This window comes from Oryzias melastigma, linkage group LG14 (genome assembly GCF_002922805.2).
Source record: "Oryzias melastigma strain HK-1 linkage group LG14, ASM292280v2, whole genome shotgun sequence".
NCBI classification, from domain to species: domain Eukaryota; kingdom Metazoa; phylum Chordata; class Actinopteri; order Beloniformes; family Adrianichthyidae; genus Oryzias; species Oryzias melastigma.
Window position 1 is genome coordinate 26,241,438 of NC_050525.1, and position 27,887 is coordinate 26,269,324.

Consider the following 27,887-nt stretch of genomic DNA (forward strand, 5'->3'; position numbering starts at 1 on the left):
ATTTATTGGCTTAATTTCTTTATTTAGTAATTTAGTCATATATCCAAATAAAAGTAAAGTTGTTAACAATTCAAAGGATTGTGGGATATATTTTGTTTACACATCCTTGTAAATTTCCAGGTTTTTTCCCTTTTGTTTTCTGGAATTCTTTTCATTCCAGACATTTGAACGCATCTGTTTTGTCCGATAGCGCTTGAAGGCAGCATCGTTTCTTTCCGTGATCGCAGGCGGAGAAGGGGGCGTTCACTGCTCGCAGTAAAAACTCCCGCCCGCGCGCTTCCCTCCGTCACTCCAGTTGTACGCGCGTGACAGCAGCCTTCACCCACGCAGAGCGGCTCGGTTGGCGTCAGCACGAACACGGCACGCGCCAGAACTCCTCACCGACTCCCCGGTAGCTGACGGTTTACTTCACCGGCGACACTTCCAGCTCGTCTCGGTGTCCGTGAAGCGACAACATCATGCCGAGTCTGCGACACTCCTACACGGTCACGGTACCGGAGGAACCCGCCGCCTTCCCTCTGGACAAACCGGAGCTGCAGCGCAAGAGCCAGCGGTTCTCCCGGTCCGTGCTGGTGTCCACCTTCATGGGTCTCATCATCAACCAGGCCAAGGTGAGTCCGGAACCTTTTTAAGGAGGAACCAGATGTTCATAAAGTTTGAGGCAGTTCAAATCTGATGCATTCAATGAAAACTGTAAATCATACTTTCACTGGAACCAAAAATGTGATGTTTATCTTAACATTTTGTGGTATCTAAGAGAAAGTGTCCACTATATGTGATGCAAAGAACTTTAAGGGGAGTAAATGTTAGATCTTCCACCTCAAGATGAAAAAGTTCCAGTGTGACCTTCAGGGCCCCCGGTTGAGGAGCACAGAGGTGTTGAAACAGCAGATGTCTGCACTAAATGAACACTTCTGGTTGCGTAACAGGAGGCAAAGCTGCTGATAAGGAACACGTCCAAGGAAGTGCAGCAGCGAGCAGGAGGAAATCTGCCCACAGTCGGCACATATTTGCCCCCCGTGAGGTCACGGGTTTGCGGCGGCGCTCTCCCACAACTGCTGTTCCTGCTGCACATGTTTAATCAAGCAGAGGATCAGCTGATGCACCCCCCAGTCCTTCATGATTCAAAGATACATAGTGTGAGAGAATTGAGTTTTTAGAGTTCTGGGGACGTTTTTCTCTCGATGGAAGACGTAAGAAAATTAAAATACAAGTGATTGTTATTAAACTAAATTATAACTTAACAATTGTATTTTAAGTATTTCCGATTCATAATTGAGTCATTATTTCAGATTAATCAACTTATTTTTTTATTTTCAGAAGAATCAAACCAAATTTGTTCGTTAAAGTTAGAAATAACCTAAAAGAATGTATTTAAATGTAATCCATTTTTGCTTAACTTGATTTTTTTAAAGCATTGAGTTTATTTATGAGGCGTTTTTCCCTCGATGGAAGACACATATGTGAAGAAAATTAAGATAAAAACTTTAAGACTTTTTGTTAAATTCAAATTGTGGTGAATCAATAGCAGACAAAAAAATGTGGTTTGAAAAGCTCGTAGTTGTTACGTACAGGCTACAATCGGCGGGTCACAAGCTCCGCCCCATTCTGATGCATCCACTTGTAGACAAATAAGCCTCGTTTCCACTGAGCGGTCCGGTCCAGTACAGTCTAGTCTGGTCCTATTTGGTGCAAAGTAGTCCGGTCTGTTACAATCTAGTCTGGTCCGGTACAATCTAGTGCAGTCCAGTAAAGTCTAGCCACGTCCAGCACAGTCTAGTCCGATCTGGTAAAATCTAGTCCGGTCCTATTTGTTGCTAAGTAGTCCAGTCTGTTATGATCTAGTCCGCTCCAGTACAGTAGTCCGGTACAGTACAGTAGTCCGGTCCGGTACAATTTAGTCCGGTCCGGTACAATTTAGTCTGGTCCGGTACAGTCTAGTCAAGTCCAGTAAAGTCTAGCCAGGTCCAGCACAGTCTAGTCCGATCTGGTAAAATCTAGTCCGGTCCTATTCGGTACAAAGTAGGTGAGTCCATTACAATCTACTCTAGTCTGGTACAGTAGTCCAGTACAGTACAGTCTAGTCCGGTTCGGTACAGTCTTGTTGGGTCCGGCACAGTCTAGTTCGGTTCGGTATTAGAGCATTTCTAGTACAGTACAGTAGGGTACAGTCTAGTCCGTTCGGGTACAGTCTAGTCCGGTAAAGTCTAGTCTGGTCGGGTAAAGTCTAGTCCAGTCCGGTACAGTCTTGTTGGGTCCAGCACAGTCTAGTACAGTCTTGTTGGGTCCGGCACAGTCTAGTTCAGTTCGGTACAGTCAAATCCGGTCCAGTATTAGAGCGTTTCTAGTCTAGTCCAGTACAGGACAGTACAGTCTAGTCCAGTCGGATACAGTCTAGTCCGGTCGGATACAGTCTAGTCCGGTCCGGTACAGTCTAGTCCGGTCGGATACAGTCTAGTCCGGTCCGGTACAGTCTAGTCCGGTCCTATACAGTCTAGTCCGGTCCGGTCCAGTCTTGTCGAGCACGGGACGGTCTAGTCTGGAAAAAAATCTGGATAGCTTCACTATTGCTAGCCGTTTTTGATAAACCGCTAATGTTAGCTTGGTGTTGTGAGGGGTTGTAAGCTAGTGGACACTACATAGTGCCCTAAGTAGTGAGTTGTAAAGAAATTTGGACATAGCCTGAGTTGAGCAAAGGGATGATGGGAAATGAGTGCAGGCTTCCTGCCACAACTCAGAGGCAAATTTCTAATAATTTTTTGGCTAAAAATGACATAATCATCATTAAAAGAGCTCTGGGAACACTTTTTCAAACCATAGTGAGACTTTAGATAATGTTCATCATCACCCCTTCTGCTTGCTGCCCTGCTCCCATTATACCTTCTATTGTTTGTAAGGGAGTGGCTTGACCGGCGCCGTGCGTGCCGCCTCCTCTCATCTGGCCTGCAGGGTCATGAGGGTTTAGGACATTCAGTTCTCCGCTCTTTGAAGTGCTGCCAACCCTCGGAGAGCGTTCTCCTTCACAGCACAGATTACCTGAACACTTCCTCTGGTTCTGGATGGGCCTGGCAAACCGCGAGGCGCCTGCTGAGAGCGCCCAGCCCTTCTGGTCGGCGGGTTGCAGCTCGCGCCATATGGTCGAGCAGAGACGATGGAGCCAGGAGGCCCGCTGGCAGATTTTCTCACATTTTTATTTGTTCGCCCACGAAAAGACATTTGGGAGGCGCCTTAAAGCAGGGAGGTGAGACGGCCTCGGTTTGACGTCCAGAGAGTGTCACTTACGGTGTGACTCCGTCACTGAGCCCAGGAAGGTCACAGGTCGCGACCCGGCTGACGCCTGGAGACGACTCATTTCTGCTGAGGGAGTTCTCCTCTAGCAAATGTTTCACTAAAAATGGGAACTTTAGTTCCAAGAATCCACATTTTTGAGCCGTTTAGTGTAAAAAATGTAGTTTTGCTACTTTTACCTTCTCTAGTCTCCTAAAAACTAAACTTTAACTTTAAAAAAAGTTATTTTAAGCATTTTTGACTCGTAAATCTTGAATTTCTAAATCACAATTATTCCAGGTAATCTTTTTCAGAAACATGTGACCAAATTTGTTTGTTTAATTTTGAAATAAGATTGAGTAGAATCCATTTGTGCCTCACTTGAGTTGTTTTATAGCTTTTTTATAGTGTTAAAGTGCTTATAGACTAGATTATTCAGAATATTGAGAGTGAGTAGAGACAGTTAGACAACCTTCAGATTAACTTTAACTTTAATCAGTGAAACGATTGGATGAATAGATATTTCATTTGTCACTAGCTGTGTTTCTATTGACTATGAAATTGTGCAGATTGGATTTGCAATGATAAATTTGGAAAAATTTGGAAAAAAAATAGAAAAACGACAATTAAAAAAAACTAGCATTTATCAAAATAAAGTTTTTGCGTTTGTACAAAACAAATAAATTAACTCGAGTTAAAAAAAATTCTGGTTACAATCTGGTGCGCACTCGTTAGTAACCAGAATTTTTGTTTTCTTTACTTCAATTAAAAAAAAAAAAATCTGTTACTATCTGATGCACAACATTTAGCCTTTTATTATCCGGTGAGCACCAGATAGTAGCAGATTTTTTTTTAATTTTAAATTTTTAGAAAAAAACTTTTTTTTTCCATTTATAGAAAAAAAAAGTTTTTCTAAAAATTGAGGCAAAAAATGTTCTAGTTACTAACCGGTGTTCAGCAGTTAGAAACCAGAAGTATTTTTTTTTCTTCAATTTAAAAAAAATAAATTTAATGTTTTTTTTCTCAGTTACTCTCTGGTGCTCATCAGTTTGTAACAAGATTTTTTTTACTTCAATTTAAAAGAAAAAAAAACTTTATTTTACTTCAAATGTTTTTTTTTGTTTGTTTGTTTTTTCTTCTATGTCGCTTTAGGGGCTTTGTAGATTTTGAAGGATATCAAACTGCAATGGACTGCAACTTTTTAATTAGAAATAAATGAGTCACATGACTAACAGTGACTGGTCACCTGCTATAATTCAAAGTACTGTTCGTTTTTAAAGTTAAATTGAAGTTAAAGTCCCACTATTTGGCACAGAGTGAAATTTGTTCTCCGCATTTGACCCGTCCCCTGGGGGAGCGGTGAGCTGCAGACACAGCCGCGCTCTGTAACCATTTGGTGGTTTAACCCCCCAGTCCAACTCCTTAGGGATGAGTGTCAAACAGGGAGACACTGTGTCCCTTTTTTAGAGTCTTTGGTCTGACTCGGCTGGGATTTGAACCCACGACCTTCCAATCTCATGGTGGACACTCTACCACAAGGCCACTGAGCCGAGATGAGTCATTTTTAATGACTTATCTCATGAGTTTATTTGCATAATTATGATTTAGTGGAAAAAGCGTAAATACAAATTTGTTTTTTTATTTATTTATTTTACATTTCTAGAATTTTGATAGTTTTGCACATGTGTGTAATGGAAACACAGCTATTGCTATGTACACAACAACATTTTTAAATTTTAGAAGTTCTATTTTGTCTTTTGTTAGTGCCACATTCATACATTGAAACAATAATTTACTGTAGTAAAATGTACAACTAATAAATAAATAAAAAGTTCATCATTCGGTTTTTGCAGCTAAAGTAAATCAGTGATTAACAACAAGGATATACAGTAAACAGGTCTGTTAAAATGTTTAAAACCAGAATAAGTGGTAGAACATGGACATAAAAATGGTCACATTCACTTCTTTTCTGAATAAGAAATATAACATTTATTATTCTTAAATGGTTGTTTTGGAAAACTCCCATATTGAGGGAAGAATTATGTGAAAGTGTAATTTGTGTAGCTGTACATTCATCAGCGTTTGGATTCTCAGAAATATCTGGGTCAGCATTTCGGGTCTCCTTTGCCACGGACGCATCCGAACTCAGATGATTAACAACACTCTGGAGCGGGAATCTGCAGAAAGTCTGCAGATTCCTGGCAGAGCGCTCCGGCTGCAAGGTCGCGTGACGTTCTACGGGTGCAGATCGTAGAGCGGCGAGGGCGCAGAAACGTCAGCTGTGTGGAAACAGAGTCCTGCGAGGGTCCAGTCACATGTGTGTCTTCACACAAACAGCTACGCTCACACAAAACTGTCATTTTACGCTTTAAAAACACAAAATTTACGTCAGAATCCTGCAAAGTGATATTTACGTGTTCTGATGAACGTGTTTACGGGGAAAACAGAAGGTTTAAAGGAAGCTCTCCTGATTGGTCCGCCTCCATCACCTGAGGCGGCTCCGTTGGTTCACACCAGCTTTAGGAGTTTTACAAAATACACGAAACACTCGACAATTGACTCGTTTTCTTCTTGTTGCATCAACAGCTCAATATTTACAACTTTATTAAGGATAAACACATTTAAATAAATTGATTTAGAAGGAAGTGTAATTAAGAGATTAGAAGCTTGCAAGCAGAAAATGAAAAAATAAATGATACAAAGTTGTAAAATTAAGAGAAAAAGGCATAAGATGATGAGAAAAAAGTAAAATTATGAGGACAAAAAGCACAAAGTTTTCAAGAATAAACTCATAATTTCTAGAAGAAAGTCAAAATTTAAAAAAAAGTTGTACAATTTTAAGAGAAATTGGATGGATGGATGGATGGATTTATAAAGTCGTTATGTTACCAAAAAGTTTACAAAAAGTCTGTTGAGATTCTTTAGAATGTGTGACGTCAACAAAATGTAAAAAGCGACATTTTCTTGTAAAATTACGACTTTGTGAAGATTAAATTTACAACTTTATTCTCGTAAATTGTTATAATTGTACGACTTTTGTTCCTTAATCGTACTATAACATTTTTTGAATTGCAAAACTTTATTCCCATACATTTTTTAACATTTTTTCAAAATTTTAAGACTTTATTTTCTTCATTTAACCGCCTTAAAATATCATTTATATATCAGAACAAATGAGCAAGAGAAACTATGACTCATCACACAGAGAAGTACAAAGTTCTCCAGTGTGCTTCAGCTTTACGAATACTTTAGGAGTTTTGTGGATTAGTCCAATAAATTTAGCAGATTTTCTTACCCTGCCTTTATTTACGTATATAAAATATACTTTGAAGAAGTAATAAACTATCACAGATAAACTGAACGTCTCAAATTCCCAGTTTCAGTGAAGATAACAGTTTTATGGTACGATTGTCCTCATTGTGACTCACTGTTCATGTTGGATGTGAAAGACTCGTTTTACAACATTTATTCGTAGACGGTTATTTGATCACACATTTATGTTTTTGATCATTTTTTCTCGTTGATCCGTTTATGACGAAGTTTTTGAAGGTTCTGTTGATCTCGACACTTTTCGTCTTCGTTTGCAAACATTAATTCGCTTTTTAAATGTTTTTTTTACTGTTTTAATGGTCATTGTTGGTAATGATTGTATTACTGTTTTTCCATCATTTTATTTATTGAAAACTGATTCATTGGAATGTTTTATTCTGCTAAAAAGTGAGTCAAAAATGTTGATTCTATCGTTCATTGGTCTGTAACTCGATAAGGAAAAAAGCAAATATTTAAAATGTTCCCTAAGAGATATAAAATCTCTTGTTCATTCTTCTTTTACGTCTGTGACGAATTATATTTTGAATGTAGCTTTTTAACAGACGTTTCCTCTCTGTCCCAACAGAACAAGAGTCCTCAGGGTTTGGTTGGGTTGAGAAACCTGGGCAACACGGTAAGGACCCCAACACTCCTCAACAACAGTCAAAGTGACCTTCTGTATAGTGACCAGGACTCTGTGGTTCTCAGTGTTTCATGAACTCCATCCTCCAATGTCTGAGCAACACTTCAGAGCTGAGGGATTACTGCCTGAGGAACGTTCACCGGCTGGACGTGAGCAGCAGGACCAACGCGGCGCTCATGGAAGGTAGCTTCACCTCTGATACACTGACCTACATGTCAGCAACCCCGAGGACTCCGAGACCTGAGCTGCTCTTTATGGAGGAGAAGCAGGAACTTTACTGTCACTTTAATTAACGTTTTACAACCATAAGTCTCAGTTGTGTTACCTAATAAGACTCAGAGTGAAGATCTGACTTTAGATCTGCTCTGTCCAGAGATCTCTTGCATAAGGAGCACTAAAGCTTTATTGCTAATTAACTATTACAATGTTAAGTTTCTTTTGGTATTTTTTCCAACAAAGATGCACTTCTTGACAAATTTGTGTTAGTTTTAACTTTATTTTAAATTTTACTCAGATTTGCTTGGATTTCCTCAAAAGTTTGATCAGGTTTGGTTCAATTTGGTTAAATTGGGTTGAGTTATGGGAGATTTGATCAGATTTAGTAAGATTTGCTCAGACTTTGTCAGATTTGGTCACATTTGGTCAGATTTGGTCAGATTTGGTTGGGTTTTTTCAGATCGGTTGTATTTAGGTTGTATTGAGTTTGCTCAGATTTGATGAGATTTGCTTGAAATTGGTGAGATATTTTCAGATTTCCTTAGACTTGATCAGATTTGCTTGGATCGGTCAAGTTTGGTGACATTTGATCGGTTTTGCTCAGGTTGGTTCTATGTCTTCAGATTTGGTCAAATCTGCTTCGATTTGCCCATATTTGATCAGATTTGGTTGAGCTTGGTCAGTGTTGGCTGGGTTTTCTCAAGATTGGTTGTATTTGTTCAAATTTCATCTAATTTGCTTGAATTTGCTCACAATTTCCAGGTTTATTCAGATTTGGTCGGGTTTGGTTCGATTTGGTCATTTTTTGTCAGATTTGCATCTCTAATTTGGTCAAGTTTGGTGAGATTTGCTTGAAATAGGTGAGATATTTTCAGATTTCCTTAGACTTGATCAGATTTGCTTGGATATCCTCAGGTTGGTTGTATTTATTCAGATTTGGTCAAATCTGCTTCGATTTGCCCAGATTTGGTCAGGTTTGATCAGATTTGGTTGAGCTTGGTCAGTGTTGGCTGGGTTTGCTCACAATTTGCCAGGTTTAATCCGATTTGGTCGGGTTTAGTTCGATTTGGTCAAGTTTGGTGAGATTTGCTCAGATTGGTTGTAATTATTAAGATTTGGTCAGATTTTCTTGGATTTGATCAGATTCTCTTGCATTTTCTCAGGTTTGGTCAAGTTTGATGACATTTGCTCGGTTTTGGTCAGATTTAATCAGGTTTGGTCAGGTTTGATCAGGTTTGTTCTCATGTTGTTAAAAGTGCAGTAGAAAATGCTCGGACTCATCTAGACATGGACGTCTGCATGTCTATAGTAGTTCTTGACGTTCTGAGGGTTTTTAAGGTTGAGTTCTTCATGGATCTGGCTTGTTTTGACACATTTTAAAATATCTGGAGGAGAACACCTCCAGCAGTTATTGCATCAAGAGGTGTTTTATAGTCTTGAAGGTATAACAGGACTGTGTCAGGGCAGAAGGTTTACAAGCAAAAGGTCAGATGGTATCTCAGTATTAGTTCATCCCCTCTTGTTTTTTGGTGTTTACTTTGTCGTCTGTTCTCCCTCAGAATTCGCTAAGCTGACCCAGAGTCTGTGGACGTCGGCGAACATCGAAGCCATCAGTCCCTCCGACTTCAGGACTCAGATCCAGAGAGTCGCTCCAAAGTTCGTCGGCTGCAAGTGAGTTGTCTGAAACGCTTCTGTGTTCAGTCATGTGAGGCAAACGCTGCACCCTCTGAAGTTTTATGCTCCAGTTAAACATCTTCTTGTCCTTATCTCGCCTTAGAATGAGGTAATTAAATGAGCAGCAACACATCACACGTGTGTTTTACTGAGCTGACAGCATTTACAGGGAGGATTAAACCGTCTTCAACAGCAACAGTCACAACGTTTTTGTCTTCTTTAGACTGAAGTAGATTTTTGTTTTTTTTTTGTTCTAGTACCAGTCTCACTGCTGGACACTAGAAATATTTCTCAATTAAAGTTTGTACTTTATTTTGAAAGTTTCTCCAAACACAGTATTTTTCTGAGCTTTTCCAGTCAAACTTTGACATCTTATGTGCCATCTGAAGTCCAAGAAGTTCTTCTCATTGTGTTGTTTGACCAAAGAAAAGCCTGATTACAGTTAAAAAAGTTAAATCAAATACTTTTTTAAAAGGGAGAAGTGTACTAAAGGGAGCTACAACATCACCTGAGCTCTAACAAAGTCTGGGTTGGTCTGAACAAAGCTAGGAGACGGTTGAGACGATGACCAGATGGTTTTTGTTTGCTCTTTTGGTTGCCAAAGGCTGCATACCGTTCAAGAAATCCTGATCTGAATCAGTTCTGCAGGTTTTTCAGGGAGCTCTAATCACCTAAATAATGTGACCAGATGCCTTATCTTACTGCAAACCTTTTGCATTTCAACAACTGAAAGAACCCAAAGCCTTCAGGGACACACCCAGAACCAGATTCCATGACATAGTCCGTCTGCAGCTGGTCCATCTGGTCTTTCTAACGTCAGAATGATGGAAAAAACGTCTTTGAGGAGCTTATTGGAATCATTACTGATACCAGACAGGGTTAGATTGGCAACAAGAAACATTAGAGAACCTGCCTCAAACAATCTAAATTCATAAACTGGTTTAAACGTTTTAAATTGAAAGAAAAAAAGCTTCTGTTTCACAAAACTAGTCCTGAATGCCTTAAGGTTCTCAGGTGCCTGATTTGGCTGTGTCGGCTGTAAAAACAGAAAAAATCAGTTTCATTTTGTGTTATTAGCAGCTGGAATGATTTAGTCACAATACAAACAGTTTCAGTTTGAATCCCAAATACGTCTATTTTTCTGATCTTCACCTTTGTGGCCCAAACTTATGATGATAATCTTTTTTTTTACTTTATTATTAGTGCTGGTTAATAAAATCGATCTATTTGAATTGATTTAATCTTAACAGATCAATAACTTTTTCATAAAAAATATAAATTGATTTAGCACATAAAGCTAAAGTCCTCTAGCTTGATGCTAACGTATAATGAAATTTCCTATAGGACGGCTAATGCTAACGCTGGGGCGACCTAAACATATGTTGCTGACTAAATGAACATCTTTATTTGCTCACAGACAGGAATTTTTACATTATTTTAAGAAAATATTTTGTAAAGTAACTATTTGTGGTCTGAAAAAAATTGTTTTTTCTTCATACTGTCTTCTTCTTCTGTATTAAGGTGTAATGCTATAGCGCGATTGATCGCCATCTAGTGGTCAAACTGAAACTCACTCCAAGAGAGGCAGAACACCGTTTACATTATTAATAATCCGAACATTTTTGTTAAAACTTCTCCTTTAGATAAAGTATTTATCTTCAACATTCCTGCTTTTTCACAGACTTCTTATCTGTAAATTCTTACTGGTTTTGACTAAATCCACTTTGAACATAAAAACAAATGAGATAGAAAGATCTAAAAGATGTGCAAATATTTCAAAGGAGCCCGTCAGATATTTTTGTTTGAGACACGAGGTCCTCATGAAACGTCTCCTCCCTCTACAGTCAGCAGGACGCCCAAGAGTTCCTGCGCTCGCTGTTGGACGGCCTTCACAACGACGTGAACAGAGTGACGGTCCGCCCGAGGTCGCCCGTCGAGGACTTGGACCACTACTCGTAAGTCGGAGATTCGTTCTTCGCCTATTGTCTGCTGAAGCTCGGCTGCACGCCTCATTTCTCCAGCAGTGAATCCCACATATCTCCATATTTTGACCATAAACTCTTCAGTTGAGGAGATTTTGATGTGTCTAACATGATCTGCCTCCTGTCACAGAGATGAGGAGAAAAGCAAACGGATGTGGAACATGTACCTGGCGCGAGAGGACAGTAAAGTCGTAGGTGGGTTCATTTCCAGCCCTTAAATCCACCTTTAAACTTGTGCAGGTTCGCTGACGTTTCTTCTCACTTGCAGACCTGTTTGTGGGGCAGCTGAAGAGCTCGCTAACCTGCACCGTTTGCGGCTTCCGCTCCACCACGTTTGACCCGTTTTGGGACCTGTCGTTACCCATCGCCCAGGTGAAGAAGCTCACCGACACGAGCTCCATTTTTATTTTTTTAAACCAAAAAAAAAGAGAATTTTCTAAGTGGATTGTGTGTCTGCAGGAGCGATCAGGGGAGGTGACTCTCAAGGACTGCCTGAGACTCTTCTCAAAGGAAGATGTGCTGGACGGAGAGGAGAAACCGGTAAGAAACCTCCAGAAAATCACAACTTGGATGACATAATGTGAGTTTTAAAGATTTAAACCTCTGACTTTTTCCTCAGACGTGCAACAAATGTAAAGCCAGAAGAAAATGCACCAAGAAGTTCAGCATCCAGAAGTTCCCTCAGATCCTCGTCATTCGTATCCTTCTCTTTACCTTGTAAAGTGACATTTTCTTGCTATTTTTCCTCATTTTTGTGTATTGTAAAACAGATACTTTAGTCAAATCAAATATTAAGATGGGTGCATGGATGATTTGAGGCTTGGATTAAAGACCCACTCTGATAAAAAATGAAGTTTGATGATGGAGGACATAAATTAGAAAAATTAAGCTTAAAACTTACATTTCTGAGTATTTCTTTGTACAGTTTTGAATCAGGAGCAGACGTATGGAGCTAAATTGGGGCCAATATTATTTGAAAACCATAAAAAACAAATTGAAAAAAATATAAAATTTAAAATGTCCAAAAATTTTTGCTATTCTAAAATATACGTAATTGTTTAAGCTTCAAATGTTCAATTTTGTAAGTGTAAAAACTCAAAATTTCAAAAACTTTTTTTTCAGTTTTAAATCTTTCTTTTTCTTTCAAGTCTTTTTTTGTGTTTTCAATTATGAAATTTTCAGATTTGAAAATGAAAAAAAGAGTTGGAAAACAAAAAAAAGTAACATTGACATTTTAAGTCTTGAAACCCCAAAAAAACAACATTTGAAGCTGAAAATATTTGAGTTTATTTTAAAATAGCAAAAATTTTCTTTTTTTTTTTTCTGCTTAACTCCAATATTTCTTCAATTTTTTTTAATTTGAGTTTAAACTTAGCTCCATACAGACAAAAAATATTGTATGAAAGTGACTAGCGCCCTGCCCCCGAGCTCTCAGCTAGGGGAAGGGGAACGGGGGAGGGGTTGCTTTGTGCCAACGGTCCCGCTTACAATTCGGAGGCAAGTTTCTGTTCAACTTCTGTCACTCTGCAGAAAGTATGCCCAACAAAACGGCTAAAACGGCATAATCATAAATAAGAGCACTGGGAATGATGCTTTATAGCTGATCTCAAACACGCACTATATCCATAAAATGTTTTAAAAGTATTTTAACATATTTTATGACATGCTTTTTTAAGCCATAAATGTTCAAATAATAGATGAAATTAGTAAAAACATATGAGTTTACAATAATTCTGTGTCATATAAAAGAAATTAGTATTTTTGCAGAGTTAATTTCTGAGTTTTACCTACAAGTTTTCTTTAAGACAGTTTGTTAATGCGGAGCTATGGGTCTTTAGAAGACAAAGTTCAAGGTCTTCTTGATCTTGATCTTTATGACCTGGTTGAACTTTGTCTGTTCTAAAAGAAGTGGGTATCTCTGAATCTTATGTAACATGAATGTGTCCATGTGGAGGCAGTCAAACCATGGGGTTATATAATAGTTAATGTAGTGGAACAGACAGGCTTGACCAGTCTTTGTTATTGTGTTAAACTTCATGTTTGAAAACACTTCAGGTTATTGAGTTTCTTTATTTAAGTGCTAACTCAAACTAAAGTCAACTTGGATTTACAGAAAGCAAAACCGATAAACTCAACAGAAATGTGTTTGAGCTGCAGTTTTTTATTTGTTGCAGGAAACTAAAAACTCAACAACAGAACTTTTGAATTGAAAATTTCCACGTTGCCTTTTCTTAGACAGTTTAATCTGAGTTTTTGTTGTAATTCTCTACAAATGTAACCTCAATGGTAACAAAACTCTCCAAAGAATGTCTGTAATCAGTGGCTTACTAAATGATTAGCGTCTTAGCTCATTTCTTAGGGTTTTTGCTGAGCTTGAACATTTTGATTTCTGAGATTCCACTTTTTTTTTTTTTGTATAAAATTTAAAATCCATAACGGTTTTAAATCGTAATACTTTTTTCCACTTCAGAATCCATTTGAATTACATCAATTGCATAAACAGTTGAAGAGTTACGGTAGTTGAAAGAATGTAAAGCTCCATGGTCAAAGTCCTTCTCTGATCCTCTTTGGATCTATTTTAAAATTAAGTATTTTTTTATTCTGATTATGCCGTTTTAGCCAACATCAAGTAACTTGAGTCGTTTTTTAGAACATAGTTTCTGCAGAGTCGTAGGACTTAATACGAAATTCATCTCTGAGTTGTGCCCCTTTACTCCCTGATTGCTGAGAGTTCTCTGTTTACACTCTGTCCTTCTAGTTTACAGCCCCTCACAACCCCAACCTTACATTACCGGTGCAACAAAAATGGCGAGCAATATTGTACAATTCTAAACCGGATGTCAGCTCAGACGAGAAAAACTAAGACGTTCTTGGATCTAGTAGCCCACAAACGGATCCATCAAAGGGGTTGTAATTGTATTTCTACGTAACAAATACCTTCTGTTTTCAACTGGATTATTTGTCTGCTCCTGATTCACAACAATTTGAATAAAGAAATTTAATTTTAACGTAATTTTCTTTATGTACGTTTTCCACCATCAGAACAACGTCACAAGAACATGTTACAAATACCAAAAACCCAATTGTCATTGGTCTCTAAAGGGTTAAAGGCCACCTATTTGGTAATTGTTTCTGTAAATTTGTTTGTGAATCTTGCAGACACGTTCCTTAACTCTTTCACCCTCTCAGACCTTAAACGCTTCTCGGACTCCAATTCCCGCTCCAGCAAACTCTCCACATTCGTCAACTTTCCTCTCAAAGAATTGGACCTGCGGGAGTTTTCCGCGGATCACAGCGGTAATGATCTCACCAGCGCCGGCTCACCGGAGTGGAAACGTCTCCGGTGTTGACTGATGTTTTTGTTTGGTCTCCCCGCAGAGCTTCCGGTGTATAACCTGTATGCGGTATCCAACCACATTGGGAACACCTTGGGAGGCCATTACACGGCGTACTGCAAGAACCCTGCACTGGGGGAGTGGTACAGCTACAATGACTCCAGGTATCCAATCTCACATTATTGAATTACTTTGTGTGTCCTCTTATCAGATGGGCAGCAACTCGTTTATGCAGGACTGTGTTTACCTGCTGTCAAAGGAAAAGTACTGCGTGTCACCTTGTTGACATTTCAATACTTGCGCGTATTTTGTGTGTTTCTCATCATGGTCCCATGTCTGTATTTATACCCATATTTGTTCTAGGAAACGTGTAAATAGACCAGCTTGTGTGCATTCACAACACGCCTCACTTCAGTGTGAACTGTGTTCTGTGCAGGGTGAGCCCCATCTCCTCCGGCCAGGTACGGACCAGCAACGCCTACGTGCTCTTCTACGAGCTGGCCCCCTCCTCACACAGCAAATACCAGACGTGTCGGCTATAAGGCTCCGCAGAGGAGCAGGAAACCGGACTTTACCAAGAAGATGACATGTGGAGACGGAGCTCCATCTAGTGGAGAGATTCTTGCCAAATGAGAGACGTGAAACGTTTGGAGCAGAGTGGTTGATTGGGGAAAAACTTGCCTCACATGTGGAGTGGAAGCAACTCCAAAACTAAAAAAAGAAGTCTTCCATTTATGGAAGAACAGCTACTTTGGACATGAGTTTATGCCATGAGGTATATTTTTCTCTGGATGTATTTCCAGCATAATTTATTCTATTTAATGTCAGCAAACATTGTAATTTAACAAAACGTTTTTTGGGTCCACCATTGGTGGGATGATCTTATGTATTGAAATAAAATGTTGTACATTATTTATGAAGAGCATAGCAGAAGTATTATCTGTACTGTTGAAAGTACAAACCAAAGCAGCTATGTCAGGACTTTTTACACATATGATCCATCTGACTTTACTTCAAAGTCATTTGTTTATGAATGATTAAAAAATTCCTCACTGATTTCTACTTTTTTGTGTGTTTTCATTCAATTTCGACCAGTATTTGTCGTTTCCTGTATACAGAACAATCTTTTATAAATGTTCCATTCCAGGTTTTAGCTAAACTTCAATCAATCAATTTAATATTTATATGACACCTTTAAAAGCAGGAGCAACCAAGGTGCTGGGCAGAAGATAAACATGAATGTAATTATTAAATAATTAAATTAAAAAAGAAACAATAAAATCACTGAAACAATAAAAACGGTTAAAGCAATCAAAAAATAATCACAATCGGTCCACTAGATCTGGGGCCCGTTCCAAGAAGCAGGTTCAACAAATTTAGAGTTCAAACCTGAACTTAGAGTCACTGGACTCAAAATTCTCAAACTCAGGGTTTTCGGTTTCAGAACAGCTGAAAATGTTTGATTCAATCAACTTGAAGTTGTCAGAACCAGAATCAGGAGGAGCGTCGCGACCATTAAAAGCCCCGATCAATGGAGCAAAGACAGCACGATTCACCATGGCAACGGGGAAAAACATCTGAGTTTGAATGAATGGTAGATGATTTCAAATGGTTTTTCTGTGTTTGACATTCAATTTCAATTGTTAAGGGTCTAAAATAAGGAAAAGAAAACTGTATTTTTTAAAAGCAAGTCCCTGGAAAAACTCACTATTTATAATATCGCTGAAATAGAAATGAATCAGGAAACTGCAGTCAGTCGACTCGTGTCCTCCAAATCCTCTACCGACATAAATAACATTTCCTCTGGATTAATCAGCCTCCTCTCTACATGATCCTCTGAATGAACATGTCATTCTGGTTTCTGCGTGGTGAAAACGTGACGTCTCTAATGTGAATGTTCTCTAAATGTTAATGAAGAACTCATATTTGAACATCTTTCACTTTAAAAAGGGGCGGAGACCTCAGAGAACTCTAAGTTTCCTGAAGAAAACCTGCTACCAACCAGGTTTCGTTCACAGACTCAGTTACCATAGTGATTGATTCTGAGTTCAGCTTAACCCGCTTCTTGGAACGGGCTTGGTTTCGCCCACTTTCCCGGGTTTGAGTTATCTCTCTTTCTGGAACTGAAAACTCAGAGTTTTACTGAATTTAGAGTTCACGAACTCAGAGTTCCAACAAAACCTGCTTCTTGGAACGGGCCCCCGCTCACTGGAGTTTAAAGCCTGAGTAAAAAGATCAGTTTTTAAAGGGGACTTAAAATCGTTAAAGGAACTGGCAGACCTCACTGAAAATGGAGAACATTCCAAACTTTCACCTAAAATCACCAAAAACTGTAAATCTGAAAACGGTCTACAATGCTCACGACCTTTGACATAAAATAAAGTGAAGATTTCATTTCTAAGTGTTTAAATCTACAGACTTATCACAAAAGAAAAATTTTAAAGTGGATCAGACAATTATTTTGAATTATATGGATATTAAACTATCAAAAGTATCAAAACAGGCTGTATTTTTCGCAGACGATAGAACAAAATCTCCTTTTGTAGTCATTAAAGTACCAAACCAACATGCTGCCACAACAGAAACTCTTGATTCCTGTTTACCAGTTGTAAAACATCTATGGATGAACAAATCATTTGAGATAGATCTGCACTCAGCATCATGTGGTGGGCTGTCTTTATGAAGTGACAAATACTCTTAACTTTCAATGACTCTTGTAGCGACTGCAGTAGTATTTTTTTTATCAGAAGGACCTGGGTTCAAATCCCGCATCCAAAATTGTGTTGCACAGCTTTGGTATTTTGTGTAATCTTTTATTATTATCATTATGATTGTTAAATTACTCAAAACACATTCCTGTAAATAATAATCCAAAACATTAGGACTGAGGTCTGCAATATTTGACACCAAAAAAGTAACTTGGTCCAGTTTCTTACAGATCAAAACCTAAATAGAGCTGCCAAATATCATTAAAACTTTTAGAAAAAATGCAATTAATATATGTTTATGTGGCCATAAACCATTCCTTTAAATAAAGTACATTTTTGTTGTATTTTATTTTTCGCCTCATGCAGTATCGCTGACCAACCTCAAGATGGCGGACCTCCTCCGCGTCCGCGGCGTCCGCTTAAACCCTATGACCCGGAAGTCGGCCATATTGGAGGGGCCTTTTTTTAATCGCAAAAAAGTAAAATTTAAACATATCATTGATTGTCTCAATTAGCAGATTTTAAAAATAGATGTAAACACCTAACAAATTTTAATATGTGAAACGGCTGTATACTCTATAATTTGTAAACACACCGCTGATAATACTTCTGCTGGTGAGTACATCCATCTGCTGTTCTTTTTTATGCAATTTTGAAGTCAGAGTAAATTAAAGTCAGTCAGCCTAGACGTTATGTTAGGAATCAAAGAATCATATTACTCCAGTACTTATACAGATTTTTAAAAACGAATCCAGAATAATTAGTAAAAAATAGTTACAAAACATTTAGTTGTATGCAATATTTTGACCTCATTTAAATGTTCACACTGAAACAATGCCTGAAATGATCATTATCTTTATTATCATTATTATTAATAACAAGATGTACCTCGCAAAAGAGGTTTTTTAATCAATACATACTGTTTAAATAAAATGTAATATTTCAAAAACATTTTCGTATTATATATAGTATTATACAAGGTCAAAAATATAGTTTGATATGTGTGTACACATATGTATATATTGTATATTATTCTAGCTCCATTTTTAGAAACGGCTTTTTTTTAATAAATGTTAACTTCATGTGATCTGCATCTACATTTATATTTGTGTCTCTGATTTTTGCAATAGTTTGAGTTTTTCAAACAGTAAAAAAAGAACAACAAATTCTGTTACAGGTTTAGGTATATTGGTTTAGTTTGCCATTTACCTGATTTACAAAAAAATGTACAGAATACACAAACAACCAATAGAAAGAGAATGGGCAGAAGCGTCTGACGCTTATTAGATGCTGATCAATTTAACAAACCAAATTTATACAATCAAGTAAAAAACAATATTTTACCATTAAATACAAGTAAATCAAATACTTTTACATTAGTGTTATGTAGTCATTTATACATTTATATTTTAGACGTTTTTTTAACTGCAAAAAAACATAACTTAATTTTAATTCAGTTCTTTTTTTTGTCAAATTTCACTATTAAAAAATCTCTAACACAAGTCAAAGCTTTTGCATTATTTCTTCTAATCTATTTTTATTATTAAATTAACAATAAATTAAACTTTGCTGTTCTTTCAGAAAACTTTCTATTTTTATCAGTCTGGAAATAATTGAACAAAATAAAACTGTGGCCTCTTCACCCCCTAGATGGTGATGTGCACATTAATTGTGTTTAAGTCAGTTTGCTTTCATCTGTGGTTTATAGAAGTTTAGTGTTGTCTTGTTAAAAACTTTCTTATGTTAAGATTTAAGACATAGCTTTTAAAAATCAAAGAGTTTAATTAAACATTTCAGACATTTACAGACTGATATGGAAAGAAATAATTGAAAGAAAGTGTAAAGTGATGGTGATGGATCCTGTTAAACAGGAATGTATTCTATTGGTAGAAAATGGGAGATCAGATCAGTTTCACCAAAAACAGTGAGTTTATTATGCTGAAATCTTGTATGTATCTCTGTTTTGTTTTCTAAGAAAAGAGATAAGGGTATCGGAGCAGGTCAAGTGTTTAAAGTCCTCACTGTAGATATCTTCTGGACCTTAGCTTCTGAACTAGGATTTAGGTTACATTTTGACATGGAACACATTTATATTTAGCTAAATAAAACTAGAAGTGTATTGGATTCAATAAAGAAATAAATAAAAAAAGTGAGTGATTGTCATTCTAATATTTTTAAGAACAGCAAAAAAAAAAAAAAATTACAAAACTATAGCATCAACTTATACATTTCATGAGCGGATGAGGATAGGGCCCAGTCTTTTTGTAGTTCCTAAAACAAATTTGGAATGAAAATCACAGAAGAAATTTGAACTAAGATCCCCTTTTTTCTTTTGTATTGAGTGCAGTATGCTTCCCTAAGAGATCCACTTTTACATCACTTTAAAGTTTTCTTAAGCCTGATGATGAACCTCAAACCAATTATATACAATTTATTCAACATATGTAAAATGTAAACTTAATGAAAAAAAACAGGTCTTTTTAATAAACAATAGCCTAGATAGCATTCTTAATAACAGTACTGCAGAGTAAAAACTTTTTGTAATTCACATTAAGTTTCTAAATGTTTCAAATCAGTTCTTACAGTTTTCTTTAAATGTATAAAAACCTGATAAGAATAAATTACATAGATTTTTAACTTAATTGATGTAGACATGTTACGTCCTCAACAAAAGTTGAGAATACAATCTTGTTTAAATTCTCTATTTTAGGATAATTTGCTTTAAACCTAAACAAAAAAATAAACACTGCATTTCTTTTATGTCAAATAGCTGTTGGTTCACAGTTGTATTAAATGCTTCTGAATTCAATGATGCAAACATTTAATTGTGATGCACTATCACCTCCCCTATTACTTTCAGTATTTTTTGTCTTTAAGTTCTTCATCAAACCCCAGTTCAGGAACTTGGTACAAATGCAACTCCAGTTCAGTGCAAACATATTGAATGAAAAGTCATCTCTACAAAACAACTGATAGGACTTATATTGAACCTCATATATTTAGTATTGATTATGAAACAGTTGAATCATCTTGTCTTTTCCAGTACGTCTGGACTCTGTGGGAAACTATCCAGGTAGAAAAATAATCTCTTGTCTGATCGCATCTTAGAATTTGCCATCAGGGACAGAAAAGTCCATCAAAACCTTTTTTTGGACGTATTCAACAAATCCAGTTGAATACATCGAATACAGATGTGATCAATGCAGTACCCCCTGATCATATTTGCAGGTTTGAACCTTTAGACTTAAGCCTTGTTTCCACTGAGCTATCCGGTCCAGTATTTGAACGTTTCCATTGTAAATGGACCCATTAAACAGTACCAAACTTCTTGAGGGCCCCTGTTTGTTGTAGGTCTATGGAAAAATGGAACAGGACATTGGGGCGGAGCTGCCGTTGACACCTCTTGATTGGCAGAAAGGGATGACAACATTAAAAAGCGCCAATATGGCGCTAAGCTAGCGTTTTTGTTTTCCTCTTTACGACAGTACCTTTCAAACAACATTAAATTCCTGTTATACACAATGTACAAAACGTAAAACGATAAAAAGAAGAGCTGCTAGATGACCTCCATTGTTGTTGCTTCTCTAGTTGTCGCACTACAACGGCCCAATGACGCAATGTCAACAACACAATGCAGCGTAAAAAAAACAAACCGCTTATTGGAAACAACATTTAACTGGACTGTACCGTACCACTCCTTACCAGACCGGACCGTTCTGTGAAAACTAGGCTTAAGTCACATGTATCCATATGGATGCCACGGGTTTTCCCAGCCTATGGAGGGTTGTAGAGAGGAGCAACTGCATCTTAAGCACAGGTGTCTTGCAGTTCCCTTGAGACTCGAATGGCCACCTCAAGTGTATCCTACAATATTTCTCAGGCACTAACAGCACTAATATTCACATTGGGTTCAGCAAAAACGTTCTTAATTTTACGGTTTATCTTACGGTTTTCTTTGTTGGTTTGAAGGCATCATCAAATGTTCATTTGATTATTTATCAAGATCACCAAGATTTTCTTTTATTTACCAAAGATGAGGGTTGAAATAAAAAAGTTAAATCCTTCCAAATAAAATGTAACGCTTTAATCCCCAAGATAACAATAGAAAGACGCATCAACTTCCCCTCCTCCAACACAAACACATGCATGGTGTTCATCCGGCTCCTGTGGAAGACATGGGGGCTGATCTAACAGGGCAAGGTGTTAAGATAGTTTCCATGCTTTCCTCGTGTTGACACTTTCCTGACAAATGACGACACCATAAAACTACAATAGCCCCATGTGGGCTAAAGTCCACTTGAAGGTGCATCCTGGACACCAGGAACGTTTGGTCAGTGAAGCTGAACTAATGGGACCAATGCCATTACTTTAGCTTAACCGTATCAGTGAAAGTCCAATGATTTGACTGGTATATTATGATATACAAACAGTTCTCTCTATTTCACGCACATTAAACTAATTCTCTCCATTTATTTTATTTTAAAATCTCTGTCTTAGCCTCATCTCTAGTGTTTGTTACTAATAATCATTTACTTTTCCCGTAAACGACTCTGTTCATGTTAAATATTAACCAGAAACCTACAGCGCTACTAATGATCTTATCAGTCCTCTGTGGTTTAATACTCTACTAATTTTAACATTTTTAATGATGATCTCTAATGTCTACGGCATCTGAATACGGCTACTAATAACAATTGGGCTTCTAAAGTAAAATGATTTTGCACATTTTAGCGTGGAATTGAAAGAGACAAATACTTTGTACAGTTTGTCTGGTGATCGACCAAGCTGGTATTTAAAAGTGAAGCTTTGCAGGTAATACAGTCCTTAACTTAGACATCGGTTTGCTGCTAAATGAGTCATCTACAAAGAGCTGCAACTCCAGAAAACAGCTGATTAAAGAGATGTTTGACATCACTGTTTTCTGAAATGTCTTGTAATGTGATGAGTTACAGATGTTAACCGTTCCCAGTCACATCAAGGTGGAGACCTGATTAGATGGATGTAGAATAAGACATTTCTGGCTCTTCACATGAGAAATTTGTTGTTTAATATGTCATAAATTAAAGTTAATGGCCATTTAAATTAATGAATTACAACAACGGGAAGTTTTGTTATTTTGGTTTGCCAAACAAACGTTGTTAAGGAGAGTCCTTTAAAGAGTCTGTTTGACACTATTTAGATGTTTAGACCATGTAATGGAAGATTTATCAACAGTCTTATCTAAGAATACAGTGGCTAAGGTTAATTCAGTTCAAATTTATTTATAAAGCCCAATCTCACAACACAGTTGTCTCATTGGACTTCACCCCGGTAATGTACAAAAATAGAAAGTCAGTCATAAAATATGAACAATAGCTTGTTGCTAATCCAAACTAAACATCCCTCCCCTTAGATCCTCCTTCTCGGTGACGAAAACTCCTAAAAAAACAGATTCTGGGAAACAAGGAAGAAACCTCAGGGATGTCCACATGAAGGAGGAATCCTCTTCCAGGACAGCCAGGCAATGTACTGTACCAGGACTGTTAAAGAAAAATTAGCTAATTTAACCCGACCACTACATGTTTGAATAGTGTAACAGATAGGCTTCATCCAGATGGAACTGGGGGACTGCTGGGGGTGTGAGACAAGCCAGAGGCAAGGTCCGTGCCCAAGACGAGCCGGAGGCAAGGTCCACGGCCAAGACAAGCCAGAGGCAAGGTCCACCGCCAAGATTAGCCAGAGGCAAGATTAGCCAAAATCAAGGATCACGGACAAGACAAGCCAGAGGCAAGGTCCACAGCTAAGAGCAGGAGGACAGACGATCCACCTGGAATCTGGAATCTCTTTTGCTCCGAGATGCGAGACAAGCCAGAGGAGAGGTTCACATCCAAGATGAACCAGAGGCAAGAATCTCGGACAAGACAAGCCAATGAATGGCAAGGTCCACAGCCAAGAATAGCCAGAGGCAAGATTAGCCAAAATCAAGGATCACGGACAAGACAAGCCAGAGGTAAGGTCCACAGCCAAGATGAGCCAGAGGCAAGGTCCACATCCAAGATGAGCCAGAGGTGAGGTCCATGTCCAAGAACAGGAGCGCAGACAATCCACCTAGAATCTTTTCCACTCTGAGATGCGAGACTGGTGAGGTTACAAACGGCTACAAATTTTGAAAGGATAATTTCAGAGTTCATAAGAAAACTCTATTCGAACTGATCAATGTCCAGCAAGTATCAAGGAAAGATAGAAAAAAAGTCATTTTCAGACTAAATCATGGATCCCTCTTTTTACAAAGTTAAAATCATCTTAGCAAGTTTAGAAAACGTGTGACATGAAACCAGGAAGACTTCTTAAGAACTACATTTGGTTACGTGAACTGTAGCTTCTTGGTACATGCTTACCTCACCATATGGAGCATGTTCTTGCAAAACGGTTTTAAAAGTTAACCCAACTAACTCACATTTCCACATCAAAATAGATCAATCAACTGTCCTGTTGATGATAGTTCACATTTCCATAGAAAGGCATGGATGATTTTTAGTTTATTTTCGGATTAAGATAAAACTCTAGTGGTCGTTTTGGGTTGTAAACACAAAGTGATGGTCTCTAAAGGGAACTTAAATAAACTTCCAGTTTATTCTAATAAAAAAAGATATCATCACTTAATGAGCATGACTGCTCACATTTTTTATGTACCTACAATCAGGAGACGCTCTAAAGGGAGGCCATAAACTTAAGATGGTAAGTAGAAATAAACTTTGATAAGAATAGAAGAACCTACAATTAAAACTAGACAAATATGTCTTTAACATGTAACTTTTTCTCTGTCTAAGTAAATACATGGGTATGGCAGTTTTTTTTTTTTCTTTTTTGTGGCTTTTATGACATCATGTAAACCATTATTCTTTATGTTGTTTAAAGAGATCTGCAAGGAAGATACCTGTATGTACAAGGAAGTTCTTCCAGTGAAATCCAATCGGACTTTAACCCTAAATACTGTAGACAATAAAATACACCAGCAGGAGAATATATTATATTTTATTAACTATATGAAGTGATTTGTAAAAATGACAGATCTTAGTTTAAATAGCTTCATATGTTTCAAGAAAAAAAAAACAAATATGATTAAATTGAATAATTCAGTCACAGTCATTGTATGATTAAAGTAGAGGCAATATCTAGCTTTTTATTGTTTTACTGACTGTGTATGAGGAAGTACCCATGGGCTCCAAGAAGCCAAAATCCCATAGACGTCTATAAAGAACAATTATAACTCAGTCATTCTATTTGTTAGAATAACCCTTCTCGCTCTGATACCTTTTTTCTTAGCATGTTCTCCTCATTTTCTCTGAAGTACAAGTTATTCAAGTTATAAACTGCCCAATCAGATTCCTCAGTAAAAGTAGGTGGAGCCTGCTGGCCCCCACATCCAACATTCAAAATGTTTGATTAACAGATTTTGTGTAGCTTATTTTCGATTGGTAAGAGTGTGGCCTTCCAACAAGCTCCGTCCTCATTGGCCAAGTGGTTACCATAGAAACGTTGACGCAGACCAACCACTGCTTACTGATGACGTCTGGTTCCAACATGGCGTGAGTCCATCTCACCAAAAATGCCAAATGAATTGACTATATTTTGTTGGAGTCCGGAGTAAGCCATTTTTTGTGGATGACGTCACACTCACTCGCTCCAGTTCTCACATACAGTCATATAAGTATGTGGAGGTGCCATTTTTCATTGAGAGGGATTTCTTTTGACACATTAAATAAAGGTCATACCAAAGCAATTACATGAAGAACATCTGTCAACAATGAAAATATCAAAATATAAACAGAATTTTCTATCAAAAATGTTGTGATTCACTAACAGTCAGACGATTATTGGGAATGTTTTTTTTTTTTGTCTTCCTCATGGCCCATGACATTTGGGCCTTTCAGACAAAAATGACGATTGTTTTGGTCCCTTTAACTTCATCAGGATGCTGAAGGTTTCCTGGATTTCCAGCCGTTTAAGTCCTTATCTGTAGAGATTTAAATCTTTTTGGTGTACTTCAGCAAACCAAAGATACCGCCACCTGAAACAAACAAAAACTACTGTTAGTAAAAATGTTAAAGGCAAAGTTGAATTCCGTTTTGGTGAGAAATGTGTTGTTCGGTCATTTACAGCTTTACATCACACAGTGGAGTCATTTCCTATTCAATTCTATGAAAAAAAAATCAAAGTTTAGTCAAAGTTGACTAACTTTGCCTTGTTTCTTGCTTCGTTTTATGTTTAGAGCCGCTGTTTTGATTTTATTTGTGGTCAAATATTTGTATTATTGGGGGCGACCATTTCTGGTTGGTAAGTGTGTGGATCCATTAGTGGACTCATGTTTAGAACAGTGTGAAGTGGGCGGAGTTAGTATTAAGTAAGTATACAAAATCTAAGCAAATGTTCAAAGGAAAACTTTCAAATCGTGTGTACATTTTTTTTCAGAAAACGTTTGTGTACCTCATTAGTCTGCTCTGTTGTTCATTAACTTATCAAAACATTTTTTGTTAGTTTTTTTGCCTATCTTGCTCGTCCTCACCTGAGTTCTGTTCTTGACTGTAGCTAAGTGCCCTCCCCAGATTGTCTGAAGTTTGAATTGTCTCTGCTCTAAAGGTTTAGTCTTCTAGGTTCCTTTTCCTGTTCAATTCTCTGTAACCAACACAGACTTTCTCCAAGAGTCTGGAAACTTTCCCTCTTCCTTTCTTCTGTGCTCCTACCTTCGCCAAACCTCCCCTGCATCCCTGTTAATCAATAACCGGTGATACTGCAGTCTTACATAAAGTCTGTTTGTCTATTGTACTCACCGAGTAGACCCACCCCGGCAATAGAACCAACAGCAATGCCGGCTATCGCTCCTGATGAGAGACCCGATGAGGGTTCAGGTGTACTTCCTACATCTGTTGTAGCTGTGGGGTCAGAGGTGGAGTTTGTTGTGAGGGTCTCGTTTGTGGTTGGGATGGAGTCAGTTGTTGGAGGTGATTGACTGAAAGTAGTGCCTTCTGTTGGGGTTGTGGCAGTAGTTGGACCTGGGGTACTCTGCCCTCCACAGAGGATTGCTGTAAAGTAGAAATTACACAGGTTGAAGAAACAAATCACAAAAAAACCTTCCCTATTGGACATGAAATTAGCATTTTATCATTTGTATTTTTATTTATTATGGATACATTTTAATTTTTTTCCCTAAAAAAATGTAACTTTGGTCCAACAAATTCTTTGACATGTCAAAAAAGTTTACACATTTCAATTTATGACCTCATTTATGACCCCAACCTCACATCCCAAAGAGGTAACACCCAAATCGCACCAACTTCCTTCAGAAAAATACAAAAACACCAGAAAATCCTACTAAACTAAATGCTACAGCTAATATATATTTTTATTAAATATATACAATTTCTTCACATATACTTTTGATTAAAAATCTATAATTTCAAGGGTCAAAATCTGATTGGAAGTTTGTTTTTCTGTTGTTTCTCACTTCGAGAAAAATCCCCAGTTCTTACCTGAACCGAGGAGGCACAGAGTCACCAGGAGAAGATTAGTTTGCATCGTTGCAGAGTAACTGCGTCTGAGCAGAATCCTTTCTGGTTTTAAATGGCCGCTGTTGATGCAAAAGCACAAATATATTGGCAAATTTTTAGAAAAAAAAAACACCTTTTTTTAATCTTTCTACTTGATAAATAAAAGGATAAGAAAAAAAAACATATCAATTACTGGAAATGATCGCAATTTTAGGATCAAGAAAATAATAAAAACACAATAAATATATGTAGCTATTGATGCTAAAATCTGTTAAAACACAAAAAGTTTCTATTATTAAACACTAAAAATGCATCATTTTGAGGAAAAACCTTTAGGAGGAGCAGCAGGGACTCACCTGAGGTGATGCAGATGACAAACTCTTCCTTTTCCGTAAGACCAGGGGATATTTATATTTTACGACCTCCTTATCAAGCCGCCCCACAACCTCCAGCCCTCCCATCTGTGTCTGCGTGTAACACGTTATCACAGCCGGGAAAAAATACAGGGATCGATCTGAAGAGTTGATCATTTCTTTAGCGTTTCATTCATTCTTTTGTCAAATTTTTATCAAACACTTAAGGAGGAAATTTTTAAAGTTTACCATCAGAGGGATTTATTGTTTTAAAACCGGATCAATACAAATCAGAAATTCATCAGAAATTGACTGAAAGTTCATTTTTATGACTCAATTTGGTTGAAGAGAGCTGAATAGTTTGCTTTTTTGTTTCAATAAAAACAATATTTTCCTCGTTTTTATTCCAAATTTTACTTGAAAACACAGTAAATCCTTCAGTTTCAGCTTTGGATCTTCATTAATCGTCCTCACAAATTCCACCAGAATTACGAAGGAGAACGCCGACAATTATCTGAAGCTCACAGGAAACATCTCCACCTCTCATCTTGCAGGTATTCAAGCCCCTTCTTTCCATTTACGGAACCCAACTGAACTGGATCCCAGCAAAAATGTATCTGAGAGAGCTCCCAGGCTGCAGAATCCAGCCTCTGCAGATGATCCAACTGTCTGATTTTTAATAAAAAAGCACGTCACACGACTTCCTGCAGCTACTGCATCAAATTCAAAAGTCCCAGACCCTCGTCTGCAGTGCGGTCAACAGCGCCTTGCTAACCTGAAGATCCTCAATCTGCAACTTTTCCCGCCCACTGCTCCCTGGAGCAGCACTGGTGGTCCCAAAAGCAAGGCGGGCTGATAAATCCTGGTAACTTC

The 27,887-nt window shown here is 37.6% G+C and overlaps 3 protein-coding genes across 3 annotated transcripts in view; 2 read left to right on the forward strand and 1 right to left on the reverse strand.

Moving 5' to 3' along the window:
- The first annotated feature begins 220 nt into the window (after nucleotides 1-220).
- On the forward strand, nucleotides 221-15,488 carry LOC112143020 (ubiquitin carboxyl-terminal hydrolase 2). Its single transcript, XM_024266755.2, has 12 exons — nucleotides 221-611; nucleotides 7,163-7,210; nucleotides 7,285-7,402; nucleotides 8,995-9,106; nucleotides 10,954-11,064; nucleotides 11,222-11,286; nucleotides 11,360-11,463; nucleotides 11,551-11,631; nucleotides 11,711-11,789; nucleotides 14,281-14,388; nucleotides 14,470-14,590; nucleotides 14,863-15,488. The coding sequence occupies exons 1-12, from the start codon at nucleotides 459-461 to the stop codon at nucleotides 14,966-14,968; spliced, it is 1,206 nt and encodes a 401-aa protein (XP_024122523.1). The 5' UTR covers nucleotides 221-458; the 3' UTR covers nucleotides 14,969-15,488.
- Nucleotides 15,489-17,598: 2,110 nt separating this feature from the next.
- The window catches only part of tlcd3a (TLC domain containing 3A), a 61,886-nt gene continuing 51,597 nt past the window's right edge, over nucleotides 17,599-27,887 (forward strand). Inside the window, exon 1 of the mRNA XM_024265727.2 lies at nucleotides 17,599-17,749. The gene's annotated coding sequence lies outside the window, so the exon portion shown is untranslated. The remainder of the gene's footprint in view (nucleotides 17,750-27,887) is intronic.
- LOC112142404 (uncharacterized protein in LEU2 3'region) lies at nucleotides 25,000-27,159 on the reverse strand. Its single transcript, XM_024265728.2, has 4 exons — nucleotides 27,018-27,159; nucleotides 26,644-26,741; nucleotides 25,945-26,196; nucleotides 25,000-25,184 (listed from the first exon to the last, which is right to left on the reverse strand). Exons 2-4 carry the CDS (start codon nucleotides 26,687-26,689, stop codon nucleotides 25,141-25,143), a joined length of 342 nt encoding a protein of 113 aa, XP_024121496.1. The 5' UTR covers nucleotides 26,690-26,741; nucleotides 27,018-27,159; the 3' UTR covers nucleotides 25,000-25,140.

Bases quoted from the DNA above. Each gene is read 5' to 3' on its own strand.
- LOC112143020 (XM_024266755.2), top strand. From the start codon at position 459: ATGCCGAGTCTGCGACACTCCTACACGGTCACGGTACCGGAGGAACCC. The intron at 11,632-11,710 runs GTAAGAAACCTC...CTTTTTCCTCAG, and splicing joins TGGACGGAGAGGAGAAACCG to ACGTGCAACAAATGTAAAGC. The intron at 11,790-14,280 runs GTATCCTTCTCT...TCACCCTCTCAG, and splicing joins CCCTCAGATCCTCGTCATTC to ACCTTAAACGCTTCTCGGAC.
- LOC112142404 (XM_024265728.2), bottom strand. From the start codon at position 26,689: ATGCAAACTAATCTTCTCCTGGTGACTCTGTGCCTCCTCGGTTCAG. The intron at 26,197-26,643 runs GTAAGAACTGGG...TCTACTTTACAG, and splicing joins TCTGTGCCTCCTCGGTTCAG to CAATCCTCTGTGGAGGGCAG. The intron at 25,185-25,944 runs GTGAGTACAATA...TGTTTGTTTCAG, and splicing joins TGCCGGGGTGGGTCTACTCG to GTGGCGGTATCTTTGGTTTG.